The sequence below is a fragment of the Moschus berezovskii genome, chromosome 14, assembly GCF_049115385.1.
Source record: "Moschus berezovskii isolate FMDL1 chromosome 14, NW_MosBer_1.0, whole genome shotgun sequence".
Classification (NCBI taxonomy): domain Eukaryota; kingdom Metazoa; phylum Chordata; class Mammalia; order Artiodactyla; family Moschidae; genus Moschus; species Moschus berezovskii.
In genome coordinates, this window is record NC_142473.1 from 21,486,439 (window position 1) to 21,508,461 (window position 22,023).

Consider the following 22,023-nt stretch of genomic DNA (forward strand, 5'->3'; position numbering starts at 1 on the left):
TAAATTTGGGACCTTCAGCATATAGGTGGTTTTTAAAGCTCTGACACTGGCTATATATAGTCTTCAAATTAAGAGTGAGGGTAGCAAAGAGAAGAAATCCAAGGATTGATCTGGGGCGTTCTAAAGTTAGTTATTGGAAAGATAGGAACCATCTTTCCTGAGGAGAGAGGAGAATGCTGTGCTAGAAAGCAAGTGGAAAACACTCTTTGCAGGAGGAGGGCATGGTTTGCTGTTTTAAAATCCTGCTGACAGGTCAGGTAAGAAGAGGGTCTAACCGACTGTGGTCTTCAGCTACATGGAGGTTGTGAGTGACTTTGACAAGAATGATTGATTGGAGTAGAAGTGTTGAAAGCCTGATTAAAACAGTTTCAAATAAGAATGGTAGTAGTGGAAACAATTCTCATAGCCATCAATAGTTCAGTGTTGAGTTCATGAATAGTTTTTAAAGTTTGGGACAAACTGTAGTATTTGCTATTTGAAGTACTATTTGTAATTGGCATATTACAATGTAACATTGGTCTTCATTTCCATCTTAAAACGCCTAAAAATGCCTAACAGGTTTTTAGATTTGTGAATTTTAGTTGAAATGTATTTTACGATGTTACTAAACCTGCAGAAATATTGAAATATTTCAGAGAACTTATTCACTGTACATTTAATTTATTTTATTTATAAAAGTTATGAACTGTAGAAAGTTTTACTTGTTGGGTCAAATGCTTGTTGCTTCAAATGCTTGTTGCATTTGAAGTGCTAGTTACAAGAAAATCAAATACCTTCAATGTATAAATGCTATTAAGTTTTTAAAGGACTCTGGAGTATAAGTAAGTTTGTTTAAAGAAATTTAGTCTGTTCAACTTGAAAAAAATAAATAAATAAAATTGGAAAAAAAAAAAAAGAATGATAGTAGTGAAATTAGTGACAGTGAGTTAGAGAATTATTCTAGAAGTTTAGCTTAAGGAGAGACAGAGAAATATGGGGCCGTAGCTGAAGGTGGACAAAGACAAGAGAGAATCTTTAAGATTTAAAATAATATATAGACATACTGAGGCTATAAAAACAATGGAGAAAAGGAAAATTGATGATGCTGCAGAAAGAGGAGGAAATTCTGATTACTTTGGTTTTCTCAATGAAATAGGAAGTCATATCATCAGCTGAGAATATGCATGCGGGAGGAAGTACTGGAGATTTGAAGAGAAAGGAGGTGATACGAAAATATTTTCTAGGAGACTGTGTGGACAAGAGAAAATGTTATGGTTATCAGGCCGCATTAAGACCTCACTTGAGAATAATGATAATCATAACATGAAAAGAGCATGTTGAAATCATTAACTTGAAAAATTCTATCATGCCAGATACATCATTTAAAAAAAAGCTAATTTGTGTTTTTTAGAATTAAAATAATTCCTCTAACTGTATTTTAAATATTAAAAATGAAGTTCATATCTTATTTTACATTATTTGCAGGCATATAAAGCAGTTGTTAATGATGCTACCATATTTAAACTTGAATTACCTTTGAAGCAGAAGGGGTGAGTGTTTTAATTCATATGTTTATAATTCTTGCATTTTACGGAGTGTGTTATATGTTATTGGATATGCATATGCAAAGTGCCCTATTTCCCTAACTCCATGAGGTTTATTTTTTGTTTTTTTAACTGTTATGATTTTGCTGCCTTTGATTGTTAAAAGCTCTTCCTTGATTTTAAATTTTATATTATCTCCTCTTGTGACCAAAGAATGTTGACCTTATTTTTTTAAGTTAAAAGTTTTGTTCTAAATCTTTCAGATTCTTTGCTTGTTTTTTCTTCCTCATTATTCACCAGTTACTTTATAACCTACAAAAGCATACAATAGGACTGTCTTCACCATGATGATTAAAAAAAGAGAAATTGCAACTAGTCCAGTGGCTAAGCTTCCACACTCCCAATGCAGGGGACTCAAGTTTGATCCCCTGGTTAGGGAGCTAGATCCCACATTCTGAAACTGAGTTCGCATGCCACAACTAAAGATCCTGCATGCTGCAACTAAGACCTGGCACATCCAAATAAATAAATAAATTTTTTCCAAAAGGATATAAATTTTAATTAAATGTTTATGTTACTATTTTTTTAAACTTATCTCTTGTTAGTGAGTTCTCATCTCAATTAAGATGGATTTATTCATGCTAACTGCTATTACAAAAAATCTGAAAATGAAAGTTTAATGATCTATTAATTAATCTGAGCTAGTTATAGTATCTTCAGAGTAGTACTGAGTAGCACTAAAAGTTAATTGGAAAAATGCTCTTTTGTAATTTTAAATAAATTATACATAATGTTAAAATACTTGAAAATAGGGCTTTGTTGTTTGTTTTGTCTAAATCATTTTCATTTTGTCTTTTGAGCCATATAAGTTATTTGAGTGCTAGTACAGTGGAAGACACCTAGGTCATACGCTTTTATAGTAATTGGCATTGTTTAGAAGGGCATTTGTTGTGCACTCTTTATAAATATGAAACACATAACCCTGCATCTTGGAGATTTCTTCTTATGAATACATAAAGGTCTTCCTTATTCTCCAGTTTCCACCTTTTTTCAGTGAAAATATTCAGACTTAAGAGTAAAGTCACCTCTGTTGCTTTATTAAATAATGTATCTCCCTGTATATCCATCAGTTAAATTTTTAAGTTCATTTCAAAAGAAGTTGCAAGCATCAGCAACCATTACTCCCTAAACATTTTATCATGCAGTCATTAATTGAATATTGTGTTTGTTTTGAGATAAAATTGACCTACAATCATATCCATAAATCTTGTGTTTAATTTTGTGAGATCTGACAAATGCCTACATCCCTATTAAAATAAACATTATTTTCATCATCCTTGAGAGTTACTTCATGTCTGTTCCCAATCAGTCCCACCCCTATCCCTACCTTCTTCCAGAAGGCAACTATTGTTCTGATTATTTCAACATAGGTTAGGTTTGCCTGATCTTGGACTACATATAAATTGAATTCATAAAATAGTGTATTATTTGTGTAAAACTTATTTTCAACTCAGCGTAATGTTTTTAAGATTTATCCATGTTTTTGTATATCACAGTGGTTTGTTTCCCGAAGTGGTTGTACTATTTTACACTCCCACTAGCATATGATTTTTTGATGGATTCCCACCAGTTTTTCATGTATTTTTTTTGGTATTCTTATATTTTTTGAGAATAAGGATTCAGTGGTATTCTCATACATCCAGAGTGACTGGGTGTATGTTCCGTTATCTCAGTATAGCTTTGTGTTGTTTTATTAACTGTGTTGTGTCTTGGTGAGGCCTGCGGAACCTTGTGTTGCAGCACACAGATTCAGTTGTGTGTGGGCTGCAGTGCACACAGCCTTCAGTAGTTGCGGCCATGGGCTTAGGTGCTCCGAGGCTTGTGGGACCTTCGTTCCCTGACCAAGGATCAAACCCAGGTCCCCTGCATCACAGGGCGGATTCTTAACAACTGGACCACCAGGAAAGTCCCCTAAATATATTTTTGATTCCCATTTTCCTCATGACTATTGATATTGAACAGTTTTTCATGTATTCTTTGGGTATTCTTACAGTTTTCTTTATAAAGTGTTCAGATTTTTTTGCCTGTTTATTATTGAGCTATGAGTTCTTACATATTCTGTATACCGGTCCTTTGTTATATGTGTGCTTTTCTTTTGTGGATTTTGCTGTGTTTTATCTAGTAAACCTCTGTCTACATCTACCACTGGGACAAGACGATAATCTTCTGTTTTCTTTTAGAAGCTTTGTATTTTATAGCTTTCACATTTAAATCTAAGAGCCACCTTAAATTGATATTTGTATATAGTGTAAGTTAGGGGTTAAATTTCATTTTTTTTCTGTATGGTGGCCAGTGGTTTCATCACCATTTATTGGAAATACTGTATTTTGGTACCTTTTATGAAGAATCAAGTGACTTAAAAATACGTATGTTTTTCTGGACTTTCTATTCTATTCCAGTGGATTAAATGAATATCCTTAGGCCATTTCAAATCGTTACGATTAATAGAGTTCTGCAAGAAGTCTAAAGTCAGCTGGTGTAACTTTGTTCTTTAATTTTCTTGAGTGCTTTTGATACTCTTTTGCTAGTATATAGAAATATGGTTGTTTTTTGTAAATTGATCTTATATTGTTACCTTGTTAAAGTTATTAGTTCTAGTAGTTCTATTATAGATTTTCTAAAATTTTCTATGTAAAAAATCATGCAGTCTCTGAATAAAAGAGTTATTTCTTTTTAGGGTTTGACACACTGGCTAGGATCATAAGTATAGTGTTGAATAGAAATAGTGAGAGTGGGCGTCCTTACCTTTTTCGGTAAGCTTTGAGGAAAAGCCTTAATACTTTGTCTCTAAGTACAAAGTTAGGTGAGGATTTTTCATAGGGTTGCTTTTTATTCGTAATTTGCTGGAACGTTTTGATGATGAATGGGTGTTGATTTACTATATGCTTTTTCTGTGTCAAATGACCATAAGGTTTTTCTTCCTTATTTTTTCTTTTAAGTATTTTAATTTATTTATATGACTGTGTCAGGTCTTAGTTGCAGCATGCGAGATCTTTCATTGCAGTGTGTGGGCTCAGTAGTTGCAGCACATAGGCTTAATTCCCCACAGAATCCCTGACCAGGGGTCGAACCGGAGTCCCCTGCATTGGAAGGCAGATCTTAGCCACCAGACTTCCGAGGAAGTCTCTTTCCTTACTCTTTTAACGTGGTGACATACTTTGATGGGGGTTGGATTGCTGAGGATTCTTGAAGAGAGATTTATTTAAAGGAATTGGCTTATGTAATTGTGTTATCTTGTGCTTAGTCGCTCAGTCGTGCCCAACTCTTGGCAACACCATGGACTGCAGCTTGCCAGGCTCCTGTGTCAATGGGGATTCTCCAGGCAAGAACACTGGAGTGGGTTGCCTTGCCCTCTTCCAGGGGATCTTCCCAACCCAGGGATCAAACCCAGGTCTCCCACATTGCAGGTGGATTCTTTACCATTCGAACCACCACAGAAGACCCTCCTTACTGTGTAATTGTAAAAGTAAAGTATTAGTTGCTCAGTCGTGTCCAACTCTTTGAGACCCCATGGACTGTAGCCCACCAGGCTCCTCTGTCCACAGGATTTTCCAGGCAAGAGTACTGGAGTGGGTCACCATTTCCTTCTCCAGGGTATCTTCCCGACCCAGAGATTGAACCCCGGTTTCCTGCCTTGCGGGCAGACTCTTTATCATCTGGTAGTTGTAGGAGTTGGTAAATCTGAAGTTTGTCGGGCAGACTAGCAGGCTGGAAATTCTTAATTCTACACTTGGCGCAGAATTTCTTCTTAGAAATCTCAATTCTGCTTTTTTCTTTTATATATATATATTGGAATATAGTTGATTTACAGTGTTGTGTTAGTTTCAGATGTATAGCTAACTGATTAACTTATATATGTACTGCACAATTGCACTAATCTCACATGCTGGTAAAGTAATGCTTAAAATTCTCCAAGCCAGCCTTCAGCAATACGTGAACCGTGAACTTCCAGATGTTCAAGCAGGTTTTAGAGAAGGCAGAGGAACCAGAGATCAAATTGCCAATATTGATGTATCATGGAAAAAGCAAGAGAGTTCCAGAAAAACATCTATTTCTGCTTTATTGACTATGCCAAAGCCTTTGACTGTGTGGATCACAATAAACTGGAAAATTCTGAAAGAGATGGGAATACCAGACCACCTTACCTGCCTCTTGAGAAACCTATTTGCAGGTCAAGAAGCAACAATTAGAACTGGACATGGAACAACAGACTGGTTCCAAATAGGAAAAGGAGTACATCAAGGCTGTATATTGTCACCCTGCTTATTTAACTTATATGCAGAAAACATCATGAGAAACGCTGAGCTGGAGGAAGCACAAGCTGGAATCAAGGTTGCCAGGAGAAATATCAATAACCTCAGATATGCAGATGACACCACCCTTATGGCAGAAAGTGAAGAGGAACTAAAGAGCTTCTTGATGAAAGTGAAAGAGGAAAGTGCAAAAGCTGGCCTAAAACTCAACATTCAAAAAACTAAGATCATGACATCCGGTCCCATCCCTTTATGTCAAATAGATGTGGAAACAGTGGCAGACTTTATTTTTCTGGGCTCCAAAATCACTGCAGATGGTGACTGCAGCCATGAAATTAAAAGACACTTTCTCCTTGGAAGGAAAGTTATGACCAACCTAGACAGCTGATGCTGGGAAAGGTTGGGGGAGGGAGAAGAAGGGGACGACGGAGAATGAGATGGCTGGATGGCATCACCGACTCTGTGGACATGAGTTTGAGTGTACTTCGGGAGTTGGTGATGGACAGGGAGGCCTGGCGTGCTGTGATTCATGGGGTCGCGGAGAGTCGGACACAACTGAGCGACTGAACTGAACTGAACTGAACTGAGACAGCATATTAAAAAGCAGAGACATTACTTTGCCAACAAAGGTCCTTCTAGTCAAGGCTATGGTTTTTCCACTGGTCATGTATGGATGTGAGAGATGGACTATAAAGAAAGCTGAGTGCCGAAGAACTGATGCTTTTGAACTGTGGTGTTGGAGAAGACTCTTGAGAGTCCCTTGTACTGCAAGGAGATCCAACCAGTCCATCCTAAAGGAGATCAGTCCTAGGTGTTCAGTGGAAGGACTGATGTTGAAACTGAAACTCCAATACTTTGGCCACCTGACTCAAAGAGCTGACTCATTTGAAAAGACCCTGATGCTGGGAAAGATTGAGGGCAGGAGGAGAACGGGATGACAGAAGATGAGATGGTTAGATCGAATCACTGACTCGATGGACATGGGTTTGGGTGGACTCCGGGAGTTCAAAATGGACAGGGAGGCCTGACGTGCTGCAGTTCAAGGGGTTGCAAAGAGTCTGAGCGACTAAACTGAACTGATATATGTATATCCATTCTTTCTCAGACTTTTTTCCCACTTTGCTTATTACAGAATATTGAGTAGAGTTCCCTGTGCTTTAGAGTAGTTCCTTGTTAATTATCTATTTTATATATGCATGTGTGCGTGTTAAGTCGTAACCAACTCTTTGAGACCCTATGGACTGTAGCCTGCCAGGCTTCTCTATCCCTGGGATTCTCCAGGCAAGTGGGTTGCCATTTCCTCCTCTAGACAATCTTCCTAACCCAGGAATCAAATCCACATCTCTTATGTCTCTTGCACTGGCTGACAGGTTCTTTACCACTGTCACCACCTGGGAAGCCTCATTTTATATTCACTTTTCACTTACTTCACTTTCACTTTTCACTTTCACACATTGGAGAAGGAAATGGCAACCCACTCCAGTGTTCTTGCCTGGAGAATCCCAGGGACGGGGGAGCCTGGTGGGCTTTCATCTGTGGGGTCGCACAGAGTCGGACACGACTGAAGTGACTTAGCAGCAGCAGCAGTCTGTATATGTTTGTTTGTTTTATAATTTTGTCTGGTTGTTTTTGGCTGTGCTGGGTCTTTGTTGCTGTGTGGGCTTTTCTCTAGTTGCAGTGAGCGGAGGCTGCTCTCTAGTTGTGGTGCATGTGCTTCTCATTGCGGTGGCTTCTCTGGGCTCAGTATTGTTGCTCTCAGGCCCTAGAGCACATGCTCAGCAGTGGTGGTGCATGTGCTTAGTTGTTCTGTGGCATGTGGGATCTTACCAGACCAGGAATCAAACCCATGTCTCCTGCATTGGCAGGCGGATTGTTTACACCTGAGCCACTAGGGAAGCCCAGTAGTGTATATATGTTAATCCTAAACTCCTGGTTTATCCTTCCCCACCCACTTTTCCCCATTTATAATCATGTTTGTTTTCAAAGTCTGATTCTTTTTCTGCTCTGTGAATAAGTTCATTTGTATCTTTTTTTTTTTTTTAGATTTTACTTGTAAGTGGAATCATATGATATTTGTCTCTCTCTGACTTACTTCACTTATATGATAGATTCTAGGTCCATCCATGCTGCTGCAAATGGCATTATTTTGTTTTTTTATGGTTATGTAATATTCCATTGTATACATGTAACACATCTTCTTTATCCATTCCTCTGTCAGTTCAGTTCAGTCACTCAGTCATGTCAGACTCTTTGCGACCCCATGGACTGCAGCACGCCAGGCCTCCCTGCCCATCAGCAACTCCCAGAGCCTACTCAAGCTCATGTCCATTGAGTCAGTGATGCGATCCAACTACCTCATCCTCTGTCGTCCTCTTCTCCTCTTGCCTTCAATCTTTCTCAGCATCAGGGTCTTTTCAGATGAGTCAGTTCTTCATATCAGGTGGCCAAAGTATTGGAGTTTCAGCTTCAACATCAGTCCTTCCAGTGAACACTCAGGACTGATCTCCTTTGGATGGACTGGTTGGCTCTCCTTGCAGTCCACTCCTCTGTCAGTGGCCATTTACTTAGGTTCCTTCCATGTCCTAGCTATTGGAAATAATGCTGCAGTGAACGTTGGGTTGCTTGTATCTTTTTGAATTATGTTTTTTTCTGGATATATGCCCAGGAGCGGGATTGCTGGATCATATAGTAATTTTATTTTTAGTTTTTTAAGGACCCTCCATAACAGTTGTACCAACTTACATTCTCACCAACAGTGTAGAAGGGTTCTCCACAACCTCTCCAGTATTTATTGTTTATAGACTTTAGACATTTAAAAAAAATCATTTGTTTGCTGTGCTGGATCTTCGTTGCTGCACAGGCTTTCTCTAGTTGCATCAAGCAGGGGCTGCTCTCTAGTTGTGGTGCACAGGCTTCTCACTGCAGTGGCTTCTCTTGTTGCAGAACATGGACTCTAGGGTGCACAGGCTTCAGTAGTTGCAGCTTGTGGGTTCAGTAGTTGCGGCTTCCAGACTCTAGGGCACAGGCTCAAAAGTTGTGGCCCGTGGGCTTTTAGTTGCTCCATGAGATGTGGGATCTTCCCAGATCAGGGGTTGAATCCATGTCTCCTACAGTGGCAGACAGATTCTTTACCACTGAGCCACCAGAGAAGCCCTATTTGTAGACTTTTTGATGCTAACCATTCTGACTGGTGGTGTGATACCTCATTGTATTTCGATTTGCATTTCTCTAATAATTAGCCATATTAAGCATCTTTTCATGTGCTTTTTGGCCATCTGTTGTCTTTCGAGAAGTGTCTGTTTAGATCTTCTGCCCATTATTTGGGCTTCCTTGGTGGCTCAGACAGTGAAGAACCTGCCTGAAGTGCAGGAGACGCAAGTTCGATACCTGGATCAGGAGGATCCTCTGGAAAAGGGAATGGCTACCCACTCCAGTATTCTTGCCTGTGAAATTCCATGGACAGAGGAGCTTGGTGGGCTGCAGTCAGTCCATAGGGTCACAAAGAGTCGGACACGAATAAATGGCTTTCATTTCACTTCAGTTCAGTTCACTCTTTGGCTTCCCAGGTGGTGCTAGTGGTGAAGAACCTGCCTGCCAGTACAGGAGACATAAGAAATGTGGGGATCAAATCAGGAAGATCCCGTGGAGAGGGCATGGCAACCCACTCCAGTATTCTTGCCTGGAGAATCCCATGGACAGAGGAGCATGGTTGGCTATAGTCCATAGGGTCACAAAGAGTCAGACACAATTGAAGCAACTTAGTACACACACATGCCCATCATTTGATTAGGTTGTTTGTTGTTTTGATATTGAGCTGCATGAGCTATTTGTATATTTTGGAGATTAATCCTTTCTCAGTCACTTCATTTGCGAATATTTTCTCCCATTTTGTAGGTTGTCTTCATTTTGGTTATAGTTTCCTTTGCTATTCAAAAGCTTTTAAGTTTAATTAGGTCCCCCCCCCCTTTTTTTCCCCACTATTCTATGATGTAGATCCAGAAAGATCTTACTGCAGTTTATGTGGTTCTGCCTGTGTTTACGAGTTTTATAGTGTGTGGTCTTACATTTAGGTCTTTAATCCATTTGAGTTTATTTTTGTGTATAATGTTAGGAAGTTTTCTAATTTCATTCTTTCACATGTAGCTGTCCAGTTTTTCCAGCATCATTTATTGAAGAGACTGTCTTTTCTCCATTGTATATTCTTGCCTCCTGTGTCATAGATTAATCAACCATAGATGCATGGGTATATTTCTAGGCTTTCTACCCTGTTACATTGATACGTATTTCGGGGTGTGTGTGTGTGTGTGTGTGTGTGTGTTTTTATCAATATCGTGCCAGTACAATATTGTTTGATGACTGAACTTTGTAGTATGGTCTGAAGTTAGAGAGCAGGAAGCCTGATTCCTTCATTTCCACTTTTCTTCCTCAGGAAACATTGCATTTTTTTAAGGAAATATTTAACCAAGGTTGAATTCTTGGCATAAATTCTACTTGGTGATGCTGTATTAATTCTTTTTGTATATTCCTGGATTTAATTTACTTATGTTCTGTTAAATATTTTTGTTTATATTGGAGAATGATTTACCTCTTTCTGGCCTTTGTGCCTTGTATAATTTTCATTTTTGTGATATCTTTATTGTTTTCTGATTTTAGGATTATGTTGGCCTCATAAAAAGGGTTGAGAGTTATTCTCTCCTTTTGTAGGTTTTAAAAGAAATAGGTTAATTGGTATTACTGCTTAAATGTTTGGTAGAATTCATTGGTAAAACCATTCGGGCTGGGAGTTTTCTCTGTGGGCGGATACTGATTACAAGTTCAGTTTCTTTAATACAGGGCTCTTCAAATTTTTAAATTTAATCTTGTTTTAGTTTTGGTTGTGCTTTTTAAGGCATATTTTTTCTCAGTTGTCAAAATAATATACACAAAGTTGGAAGTTTCATTATCTTTTTCTCTTTGAAAATATATTAAAACTTTTTTTCCAGAACTGTTTGAGAGTAAGTTGTTCATTATTCCAAGTACAGTTGTGTATATTTTCTACAAATATAATCCCAATACAACTATCAAAATAATTAGAATTGACTTTGATGCATAATAACCATCTACTCAGATCACTTTAAGCTTATTGACCTTATTGTATTCTTTGTAGCAGAAGGATCCAGTACAGAATCATGTTTTACATTTAGTTGTTACATACCTTTTTCTTTGGTCTGGAAACATCTCTCCTTTGACTCTTGTTACCTTGAGATTTTTGAAGATTACAGTCCAGATTTTTTGCGGGATGTTCCTTAGTTTGAGTTAATCTGATGGGTTGGTTTTTTTTTTTTTTAAGATTCAGGTTTGCATCTTTGGCAGAAGTGAAAGTCTGTTATTCTTACTGCATTTTTTGTTTTTGTTTTAGCCATGCCACATGGCTTATGGAATCCTAGTTCGTCAACCAGTAATTGGCCCTTGTCAGTGAAAGGGTAGAGTCCTAACTAACCACTGGACCACCAGGGAATTCCCTTACTGCATCTTATCTAAACGAAGGGTGCATGATTTTGATTTATTTATTTGATTTATTTAGTTTGGTTACCTGATTAAGTTGGTGCCTGCCACACTTCTCCACTCAGTTATTTCCTTTTCTTTTTGTAATCAGGTATTTGTTGACAAGTACTTTATAACTATGTAAAGATTCCATCAGTTCAGTTCAGTTCAGTCACTCAGTCGTGTCTGACTGTTTGCAACCCCATGGATTGCAGCACGCCAGGCTTCCTTGTCCATCACCAACTCCCAGAGCTTGCTCAAACTCATGTCCATTGAGTCAGTGATGCCATCCAAACATCTCATCCTCTATCATCCCCTTCTCCTCCTGCCTTCAATCTTTCCCAGCATCAGGGTCTTTTCGGATGAGTCAGTTCATCACATCAAGTGGCCAGAGTGTTTGAGCTTCAGCTTCAGTATCAGTCCTTCCAATGAATATTCAGGACTGATTTCCTTTAGATCTCCTCATTGCTTGTTAAATTTTCAGTTTGTACATTGTTTTATCATCTCAGTATGGATGCAGTTTACTATTACTGTATTTATTCAGTGGGTTCTCTGTTCTTTTTTGAGGCAGGGTGCTGTGCCACACGGCTTACAGGATCTCAGTTCCCAGGCCATGGCAGTTAAAACCCTGAATCCTAACCACTAGACCACCACGGAATTCTCATTTTGTTGTTGTGATTGTTCAGTTGCTAAATTGTGTCAACTCTCTACAACTCCATGGACTGAAAGATGCCAGGTTCCTCTGTCCTCCACTATCTGCCAGAATTTGCTCAAATTCATGTCATTGGGTTGGTGATGCAGTCTAACCATTTCATTCTCTGCTACCCTCTTCTCCTTTTGCCTTCAATCATTCCCAGCATCAAGGTCTTTTCTAGTGAGTTGGCTCTTCACGTCAGGTGGCCAAAGTATTGGGGCTTCAGCTTCAGCCTCAATCCCTCCAATGAATTATTCAGGTTTGATTTTCTTTAGGATTGACTGGTTTGTTCTCCTTGCAGTCCAAGGGACTCTCAAGAGTCTTCTCCAGCACCACAGTTCAAAAGCATCAAATCGTCAGCGATCATCCTTCTTTTTTGTGGTCCAGCTCTCACATCTGTACATGACTACTGGATAAACCATAGTCTTGACCATACCGACCTTTGTCAGCAGTAATGTCTCTGCTTTTTAATATGCTGTCTAGATTTGTCATAGCTTTACTCCCAGGCAGCAAGTGTCTTTTAAATTCATGGCTAGAGTCAGTGTCCGCAGTGATTTGGGGACCCGAGAAAACAAAATCTGTCAGTGCTTCCACTTTTTCTCCCTCTATTTGCCATGAAGTGGTGGGACCAGATGCCATGATTTTAATTTTATTCATGTTGAGTTTCAGGCCAGCATGTTCACTCTCCTCTTTCACCCTCAACAAGAGATTCTTTAATTCCTCTTCCCTTTCTGTTTTTAGAGTGGTATCATCTGCCTATGTGAGGTTGTTGATATTTCTCCCAGCAGTCTTAATTCCAGCTTGTGATTCATCCAGCCTGACATTTTGCATGATGTACTCTGCATAGAAGTTAAATATGTAGGGTGACAATAAAAGCCTTGCCATACTCCTTTCCCAGTTTTGAACTAGTCAGTTGTTCTGACTGTTGCTTCTGACCTTTATACAGGTTTCTCAGAAGACAGGTAAGGTGCTCTGGTACTCCCATCTCTTTAAGAATTTTCCACAGTTTTTTGAGATCCACATAGTCAAAAGCTTTAGCATAGTCCGTGAATCAGAAGTAGATGTTTTTCTGGAACTCCCGTAATTTATTTTTTATTTTCATTTTCAAATTATCCTAGGTTTCACAGTGGCAACTGGTTTCTGAGTCCTTTTAATAGTAAATTCTTCCTTTCTTTTTGGCACGTGAGGTTTCCAGATTCATTTTGCCATTTACCTTGCCTGGTCTCAGGATTAGCCATTTTGACAACTTTGACAAAGTCCTAGTTGATTTTAGTGGATGTTGATATTTAATGAGCAAAATCTGGTGCTGGGTGTGTTCATTGGTATTGTGGCGTCACTGGTCTAGTCCCCTCAGTTGGCAAACTAGGGTGGAGATACACAGAAGCATTTGAAAGTATAGTACCTGGCCTTGTTTTTTGTGGATACACACCCACCCTGCTAAGGCTCTGACTCCCCCAACTGGGCTGCCCCCTACATGAATGCCTTCCTCATCCAACTGGAGCCTTAACACTTCCCCTTTTACCTTTCCTTTGCATGGACACCCTCCTTACCTATTTGTTCTCTCATACTCCATACCTGGCCACTCCTTCTCATCGATATACCCCTTGTCTGTTTGGTCTTTGACGCCTGAATGCTAGTCCTTTCTAGTGGACATCTAATTTGCCAAGCTTAGGCTCTAACACTGCATGCAAGGCTTTAAACCCTGTAAAGATGGCTCTTCTACTCTGCTTGGGCTTTCATTTTCTTGGTTGTTTATTTCTAGGTATATTTTTCTTTTGGATGTTACTGTAAATGAAATTGTTCTTTTAATTTCCTTTGGACTGTTCACTGCTGGTGTATGAAAGCACAACTAATTCTTGTGTGTCAATCTTATACCCTGCAACTTTGCTAATAAATTCATTCATTGACTTTAAGTAGCTTTCTTGTGGGTTCTTTAATAACTTTGTATAAGGTCATGACATCTGTTACTAAAGACACTTTTATTTTTCTTTCTAATTTGAAAGACTTTGTTTGTTTGTGGCTAATTGCTCTAACTGGAAATTCCAGCTCTAGATAGTGATGAACAGCAGTGGTGAAAGTGAACATCCTTCTCATTTTTGCTTAGCATGTTATCTGTAGTTTTCTTTTTTATAACTTTGTTATTCTTAATAAAAAGCATGGTGTTATGACTGGTAGATACAGCATGTGCATGCTAAGTTGCTTCAGTCATTTCTGACTCTACAACCCTAGGGACAATATCCTGCCAGACTCTTCTGTCGATGGGATTATCCAGACAAGGCTACTAGAGTAGGTTGCCATGCTCTTTTCCAGGGGATATTCCCAACCCAGGGATTGAACCCACGTCTCTTTTTTTGCATTGGCAGGCAGGTTCTTTACCTCTAGCACCACCAGGAAAGCCCAGATACAGCATAGTTTATTTAATTTATCCTTTATTTATACACTAAGTAGTTTCTGATACTTTGCTATTTATTAATAGTGTTCCAGAGGATAATATTGTATATATCCCATTTTTTGTTTCTATACTCTAAATTCCCAGAAGTGGGGATTACTGGGTTCCTCTTTATTTTTTTTATTCTAAGGTGACCATGTCCTATCTTTAGCTCTAGGAAAACTTCTCTGGAATAAAATGAGTATTGTTAGCTTATTTGGGCAGCAGAACATGAGTGTTGGGGCTATTGGAGGTGCTTAAAGTAATTCATTTCTAGGAGAATAAAGCTGCTAGAAGCATCCAGGTTATTTGGAAGACTCACTTCTGAGGAAGACTATAGTAATCATGGTTAGGCAATGCTTCCACTGAGAACAAGCAGGAGAGTCAGGTAAACTTAGAAAATAGTTATTTTAATATTATCAAAGAGCTACAGAAGCAACTAGAACAAACTACTCAAAAGTTATATAAATGAGGGATAACCTTTCAGAAATTAGCTGAGTCTTTGTAGCTGTGTTTCAAAGAAGTAACTGAGAATCTAGATTTAGCTTAGACTAAGACAGGGAGGCCTGGTGTGCTGTGATTCGTGGGGTCGCGGAGAGTTGGACACGACTGAGCCACTGAACTGAACTGAAGCAGTACTGCTAGGGGACAGTAGAGCTTTTGGTTGTCACACAGTATAGAATGACAAAACCCACTAGACTCTCAACTGAAAGCACAGAAGGAACATTCCTTAGATTCATTGGCTAACCAAATGTAGACCGATTTTTAGCAAAACTACAAGTCATCATCCTTGACCAAAATAGTTTGATTGGGTTAAAGTCATCAACCTTTTCCATAGCAGAACAAAGGGTGAACACACTATTAATGGAAGATAAACATCATCTGGTGCCCTGGCATGCTGCAATCCATGGGGTCCCAAAGAGTTGAATACAACTGAGCGACTGAGCTGAACTGGTGGCGCCTCTGTGATTATTTTTTTTAGTTGAATTACAGTTGATTTGCAATGTTGTGTAAATTTCAGGTGTACAACAAAGTGATTGTTACACATATATATTTTTTTCAGATTCTTTTCCCTATAGATTGCTACAAAACATTGTGTATGGTTCCCTGTGCTATACAGTATGTCCTTGTTGGTTATCTGTTTTATATATAATAGTTCAGTTCAGTTGCTCAGTCGTGTCCAACTCTTTGCGACCCCATGAATCACAGCACGCGAGGCCTCCCTGTCTATCACCAGCTCCTGGAGTTCACTCAACCTCATGTCCATTGAGTCAGTGAAGCCATTCAGCCATCTCATCCTCTGTTGTCCCCTTCTCCTCCTGCCCCCAATCCCACCCAGCATCAGAGTCTTTTTCAGTGAGTCAACTCTTCGCATGAGGTGGCCAAAGTATTGGAGTTTTAGCTTCAGCATCAGTCTTTACAATGAACACCTAGGACTGATTCCCTTTAGGATGGACTGGTTGGATCTCCTTGCAGTCCAAGGGACTCTCAAGAGTCTTCTCCAGCACCACAATTCAAAAGCATCAATTCTTTGGCGATCAGCTTTCTTCACAGTCCAACTCTCACATCCATACATGACCACGGGATAAACCATAGCCTTGACTAAGAAGGACCTTTGTTGGCAAAGTAATGTCTCTGCTTTTTAATATACTGTCTAGGTTGGTCATAACTTTTCTTCCAGGGAGTAAGCGTCTTTTAATTTCATGGCTGCAGTCACCATCTGCAGTGATTTTGGAGCCAAAAAAAATAAAGTCTGACACTGTTTCCACCGTTTCCCCATCTATATGCCATGAAGTGTGGGACCAGATGCCATGATCTGTTTTCTGAATGTTGAGCTTTAAGCCAACTTTTTCACTCTTCTCTTTCACTTTCATCAAGAGGCTTTTGAGTTCCTCTTTACTTTCTGCCATAAGGGTGGTGTCATCTACATATCTGAGGTTATTGATATTTCTCCCGGCAGTCTTGATTCCAGCTTGTGCTCCTTCCAGCCCAGCGTTTCTCATGATGTGCTCTGCATATAAGTTAAATAAGCAGGGTGACAATATACAGCCTTGACGTACTCCTTTTCCTATTTGGAACCAGTCTGTTGTTCCATGACCAGTTCTAACTGTTGCTTCCTGACCTGCATACAGGTTTCTCAAGAGGCAGGTCAGGTGGTCTGGTATTCCCATCTCTTTCAGAATTTTCCACAGTTTATTGTGATCCACACAGTCAAAGGCTTTGGCATAGTCAATAAAGCAGAAATAAATGTTTTTCTGGAACTCTCTTGCTTTCTCCATGATCCAGCAGATGTTGGCATTTGATCTCTGGTTCCTCTGCCTTTTCTAAAATCAGCTTGAGTATCTGGAAGTTCACGGTTCACGTATTGCTGAAGCCCGGCTTGGAGAATTTTGAGCATGACTTTACTAGCGTGTGAGATGAGTATGTATATGTTAATCCCAAGCTCCTTATTTACCTCTCAGCCCGTCCCTGCCCCGATTCTTTATATGCAGTGCCTAGTATTCAGTGCGACATTACTACTCCTATGATGGCAGAGAAATTTATGGTCAACTAAGAGAAAAATAATTTTAGATGCAGACTCTCAGATGACTCCATATTAGAGTTAGCAGATAAGGACTTTAAAATAATTAAGATTAGGACTTCCCTGGTTGTCCAGTGAATGAGAGTTCGCCTGCCATGTAGGTGACTTGGGTTCAATTTCTGATCTGGGAAGACTGAAGATTTTACATGTCGTGGGGCACCTAAGCCTGTGCGCTTAACTACTGAGTCCATTCTCTAGAGACCCCAGGCCGCACCTGCTGAAACCCATGCACCTAGAGCCTTTGCTCCAGAACAAGAGAAACCACCCCTTTGAGTAGCCCGTATATTGCAACTAGAGAGTAGCCCCAACTTGCTGTAACTAAAGAAAGCCCACAGACAGCAACAAACACTCAACACAGCTGAAAATAAATAAACAAATAGATAAAAAATATTTTTTAAAAATAATTAAGATTGATAGGTTAACCACAGTGATATATACGACTAACACCCACTAGGATGACTGAAGTTAAAAGATGTTAATAGGTGTTGGTGATGATGTGGAGAGAAATTGGAATCATGTAGAGTTGGTGTGTAGCTACTATGGAAACAGTATTGTAGTTCTTCAAGAAGTTTAACATAAAGTTAACAGGTGAGCCACAGTTCCACCCCTTATATATACCCAAGAGAAAAGAAACTGCATCTGCTAGAAACCTGGGAGATCAATGTTCACAGCAGCATTATTCTTAATAGCCAAAAAATGGAAAGAAGGCAAGTGCCCATTATCTGATGAAAGGATAAGTAGAATGTGATTTTTCTATGCAATGGAAATATTATTTAGTTACAAAAGGAAGGAGATTCTGATATATCCTACAATATGAGTGAAACCTTGATAATATTGTACTAAGTGAAATGAGCCAGTCACAAAAAGAAGCATTTTCTATGATTCCACTTACACAAGGTAGCTAGGATAGGAAAAGTTATTGATACAGAAAGTAGAATAGATGTTTCCAGGGACTGGGGATAAGAAGGAATGGAAGATTATTATCTACAGGGTTTCTGTTTGGGATAATGAAAAGGTTCTAGACATAGTGATGATATTTGCAGAACATTGTGAGTATGCTTAATGCCCCTAAACTGTACACTTAAAATGGCTAATATGTTAAATCTTTTGACCATGTTTAAAAGTAGAATTTTTTTGAAGGAATGAACAGATATGTGCTATCATCTGAATGATTCGTAAAAACATCATCCTAAGTAAGAGATATCAGTCACAAAAGGGCACATATTATATGATTGCATTTATAGATGTCCAGAAGATACAGAAAGCAGATTAGTAATAACCACGGACTGAGAGGCAGGCATCGCTGGAGAATGAGATTTGACTATAATAAGTATGGGCTTTCTTTTTGGAGTAATGAAAATGTTTTAAAATTTTATTTTAATGATAGTTGTACAACCTTGTGAATATACTTTTAAAAAACACTGGGGTGCACACTTTCAATGGATAAATTGTATGGTATGTGAATTATATCTCAGTAATAATCTTAAATAGATCATAAATAATAAACACTAAATAATATATTGGATAATTAATAGACAGGTGGAAATCGTTATCTGAGTAAAGGTGAAATATCTATAACAATATGTAATTGGAATAATAGAGAAAGGAAAAGGAGGCTTGAGCTGTTGACCAAAATTTTTCCAAGTTGAGAAAGACGCCAACTTAATAGCCAAACATCTCTCTTTGATTCCCAAACATAATAGCTACAAATTAAACCATTCCTAGGGACATCATACTAAAACAGCTAAAAACTGGAAACAGAACAAAACACTAAACATCTAGAGAGCAGGGAGAATGACACAGTACCTTCGAAGAAACAACAATAAAATACTTACAATTGTTTTCTCAACCTGTTGAATTGAAAGAAGGGAGATAGACCACTCAGCTATTATAGTAGTTCACACAAAAGCTAGGCATTGGCAGTGCAAATAGATCGGAGGAGATGAATAGATCTTGTGAAGTAAGTTAGTGGCCTTCAGACTGGCTGTTTCTCCCTCAAGAGATATAGAAGGAATTCCCAAAAGTATGCCAGTGTAGATACTGTTCAGGAAATCACTTTCTGAAATTGAGCCCTCTGGTGGAGGTATCATTGCAGTTTCTCCTTTCTACTTCTTTCTAGAATTACTCTTCCCTGTTTTGTAAAGAAAGGAATATTTTGAAGTATTGGTATTATTGTACAGAAGATGAATTTCTGATGACTAGGTATTATATCCTTTTGCAAGACGACTTCTAATTATTTGGTTTTAACACAGTTGATGACTTAATTTGATCCATTATTAAAAGTAACTTTTTTTTGTTAGATCAGTATGTGTTTTTTAACAATAATTCAGGAAATGGTCAATGAATTGAGTAACGTTGTAAGGAAAAATTCTTCTAGTACTATCTACTTACTTATGTGAATACGATTTTTTAGGGAAAAGACATTAATTTATAAACATAAATTTAGAAGTAAGGAACTTCCCTAGTGGTTAAGAATCCACCTTGCAATGCTGAGGAAATGGGTTTGATCCCTGGTTGTGGAACTAAGGTCCTGCAAACAGAGCAGCTAAGCCCACATGCCATAACTAGAGTTCATGTGCCGTGAGGAAAGATCCTACATGATGCAACAAAAATCCCACATGCTTCAACTGAGACTTGAAGCAACCAAATAAATATTAAATATTTATATATTTTTTTAAAGTAGAAGTAGGACTTCCAGGTGGTCTACTGGTTAAGAATCTGCCTGCCAATGCAGAGAGCACAGGTTCGATCCCTGGTCCAGGAAGATTTCCACATGTCACAGTAAGGGGCAAAGCCAATGCAAAACAACTATTGAGCCCACATGCATTAGAGCCCATGCTCCACAGCAGGAGAAGCCACCACAATGAGATGCCCTCACACTGCAGCTAGAGAAAGCCTGTGTGCAGCAGTAAAGACCCAGCACAGCCATGAATAATTTTTTTTTAAGTAGAAGTAAAATTGATCATTCCTGAGTTTATAATTGGAAGGGGAAAAAAGTTTCATCTACTTCATTAGACAAAAAAATTTTGCACATGCATGTTTTATACACATGCACAATATAATTATGTTGTTTTGTTATGTTGTGTACTTACAATTTCTGATAACAGTTGAATTTTGTATATATACAATCTTAACATGTTGAATTTAAATTTATTTACATATATAGCTTAGAGAAGTAAGGTAAAGAATAAAAGACTTTGAAGCATAAAATACAATACACTGGTTTTAAAGTTTTGTTGGGAAAGTGAAATAGTGATATAAGTTCATCGTTTAAGGAAAGTTTGTTTATAGTTTTTTTTTTAATGGATAATGATAGATATATCACTGTTAAATTTAGGTTACATTTGATATGTTTTAAAGAGTGAAGTAACAGTTTTATTTTAACGTATTTTTAATTGATGTTCTGAATCAGGTCAGTAAAAAGCAGAAGAGGATGTTGTGTGACATCTTGCAAATAAATTGAACACTGAGTGCTTTAAAAAAAAAAGTTTTAATTTTTAACTTATACGTATACAAGGCTTCCCTGATAGCTCAGTTGGTAAAGAATCCACCTGCAGTGCAAGAGACCCTGATTCTATTCTTGGGTCGGGAATATCCGCTGGAAAAGGGATAGGCTACCCACTCCAGTCTTCTTGGGCTTCCCTTGTGGCTCAGCTGGTAAAGAATCTGCCTGCAATGTGGGAGACCAGGGTTTGATCCCTGGGTTGGGAAGATTCCCTGGAGGAGGAAAAGGCTACCGCTCCAGTATTCTGGCCTGGAGAATTCCATGGACTGTATACTCCATGGGGTCGCAAAAAGTCAGACACGACTGAGCGACTTTTGCTGTGAATATACAAGGATTTACACAGTTTTCAATACTATTTTAGCAGTATCTGAATAAAATCTTTTAAAGATTATTGGCAAAGCTGCCTCTTGAATGAGACTAGGAAGCATGTAGGTCACAAAATTCAAGGAGGTCTCTCTCAGTGTTCTGTAAGTGTACTTACAGGAACCCAAGAGTGAGTGCCTTCTTGAGCTATGCCGTCTCAGTGCAGACTTCCTCACCCTAGTCCCATTGGATTTATACAACATAACAAATCTGTGAAAAATTGGCTTTAGAAAAAATATTTTCAGATTCAATCATTTTTAATCACCTGCTTTTAATTTGTTTTTTAGGGTGGGATTAAAAACTCAGCCTGAATCAAAATGCCCTGAGCTGCTTGCCAATTACTGTGACATGTTGCTAAGAAAAACGCCATTAAGCAAAAAGCTAACCTCTGAAGAGATTGAAGCAAAGCTTAAAGAAGTGGTACGTAATTTTTTCTAACTTCAGATTTGTAATTACCTTTGAATTTATGTTTTGATTTTAAAGCTTTCTGTGATAGCATCAGTTTTTCTTTAAAGTATATACCTATAAGCAACTAACATGAAATTTTGCCAGTAAAGACCTCTTTGTTTTTTTACTGAAAATTTTATACTATAGCTGCCAGAAAAGGAAATAGCATTTAATTCTTCCCCTTTCCTGATTCTTTTTTAAAAGTCATTTAAATTCTAACTCCTATTAAAGGACAGCAAAAGGAAAAACAGAGCTAACTGGTGGTGTTTGGATTCCCAATTGGGAGACTGGGAGTTTTTCACTTCTTTTTGTGAGGGCCCAAAATAGATAACCATGGATAAATGAATATTGATAAAAAGTTAGTTATCTCTGCTTGTTATTGTAATATGATATAAGCCAAGGACATCAAAGAGGAAAAACTTACTAAGTGAAGATGTAGATAAAGTATAGACAAAAAGGATTAGAAAGGGAATACCCTACCATTTCATGCCAGTCAGAATCGCTGCTATCCAAAAGTCTACAAGCTATAAATGCTGGAGAGGGTGTGGAGAAAAGGGAACCCTCTTATACTGTTGGTAGGAATGCAAACTAGTACAGCCACATGGAGAACAGTGTGGAGATTCCTTAAAAAACTGGAAATAGAACT

At 38.4% G+C, this 22,023-nt stretch overlaps 1 protein-coding gene across 3 annotated transcripts in view; it reads left to right on the plus strand.

The window, feature by feature from the left end:
• Nucleotides 1–22,023, plus strand: part of CUL5 (cullin 5) — a 131,153-nt gene that overhangs the window by 89,188 nt on the left and 19,942 nt on the right. For all 3 annotated transcript variants that reach the window (XM_055422959.2, XM_055422960.2, XM_055422961.2), the window contains 2 exons: nucleotides 1,465–1,529; nucleotides 21,218–21,350. In XM_055422959.2, coding sequence (XP_055278934.1) covers nucleotides 1,465–1,529; nucleotides 21,218–21,350 — 198 coding nt within the window. The remainder of the gene's footprint in view (nucleotides 1–1,464; nucleotides 1,530–21,217; nucleotides 21,351–22,023) is intronic.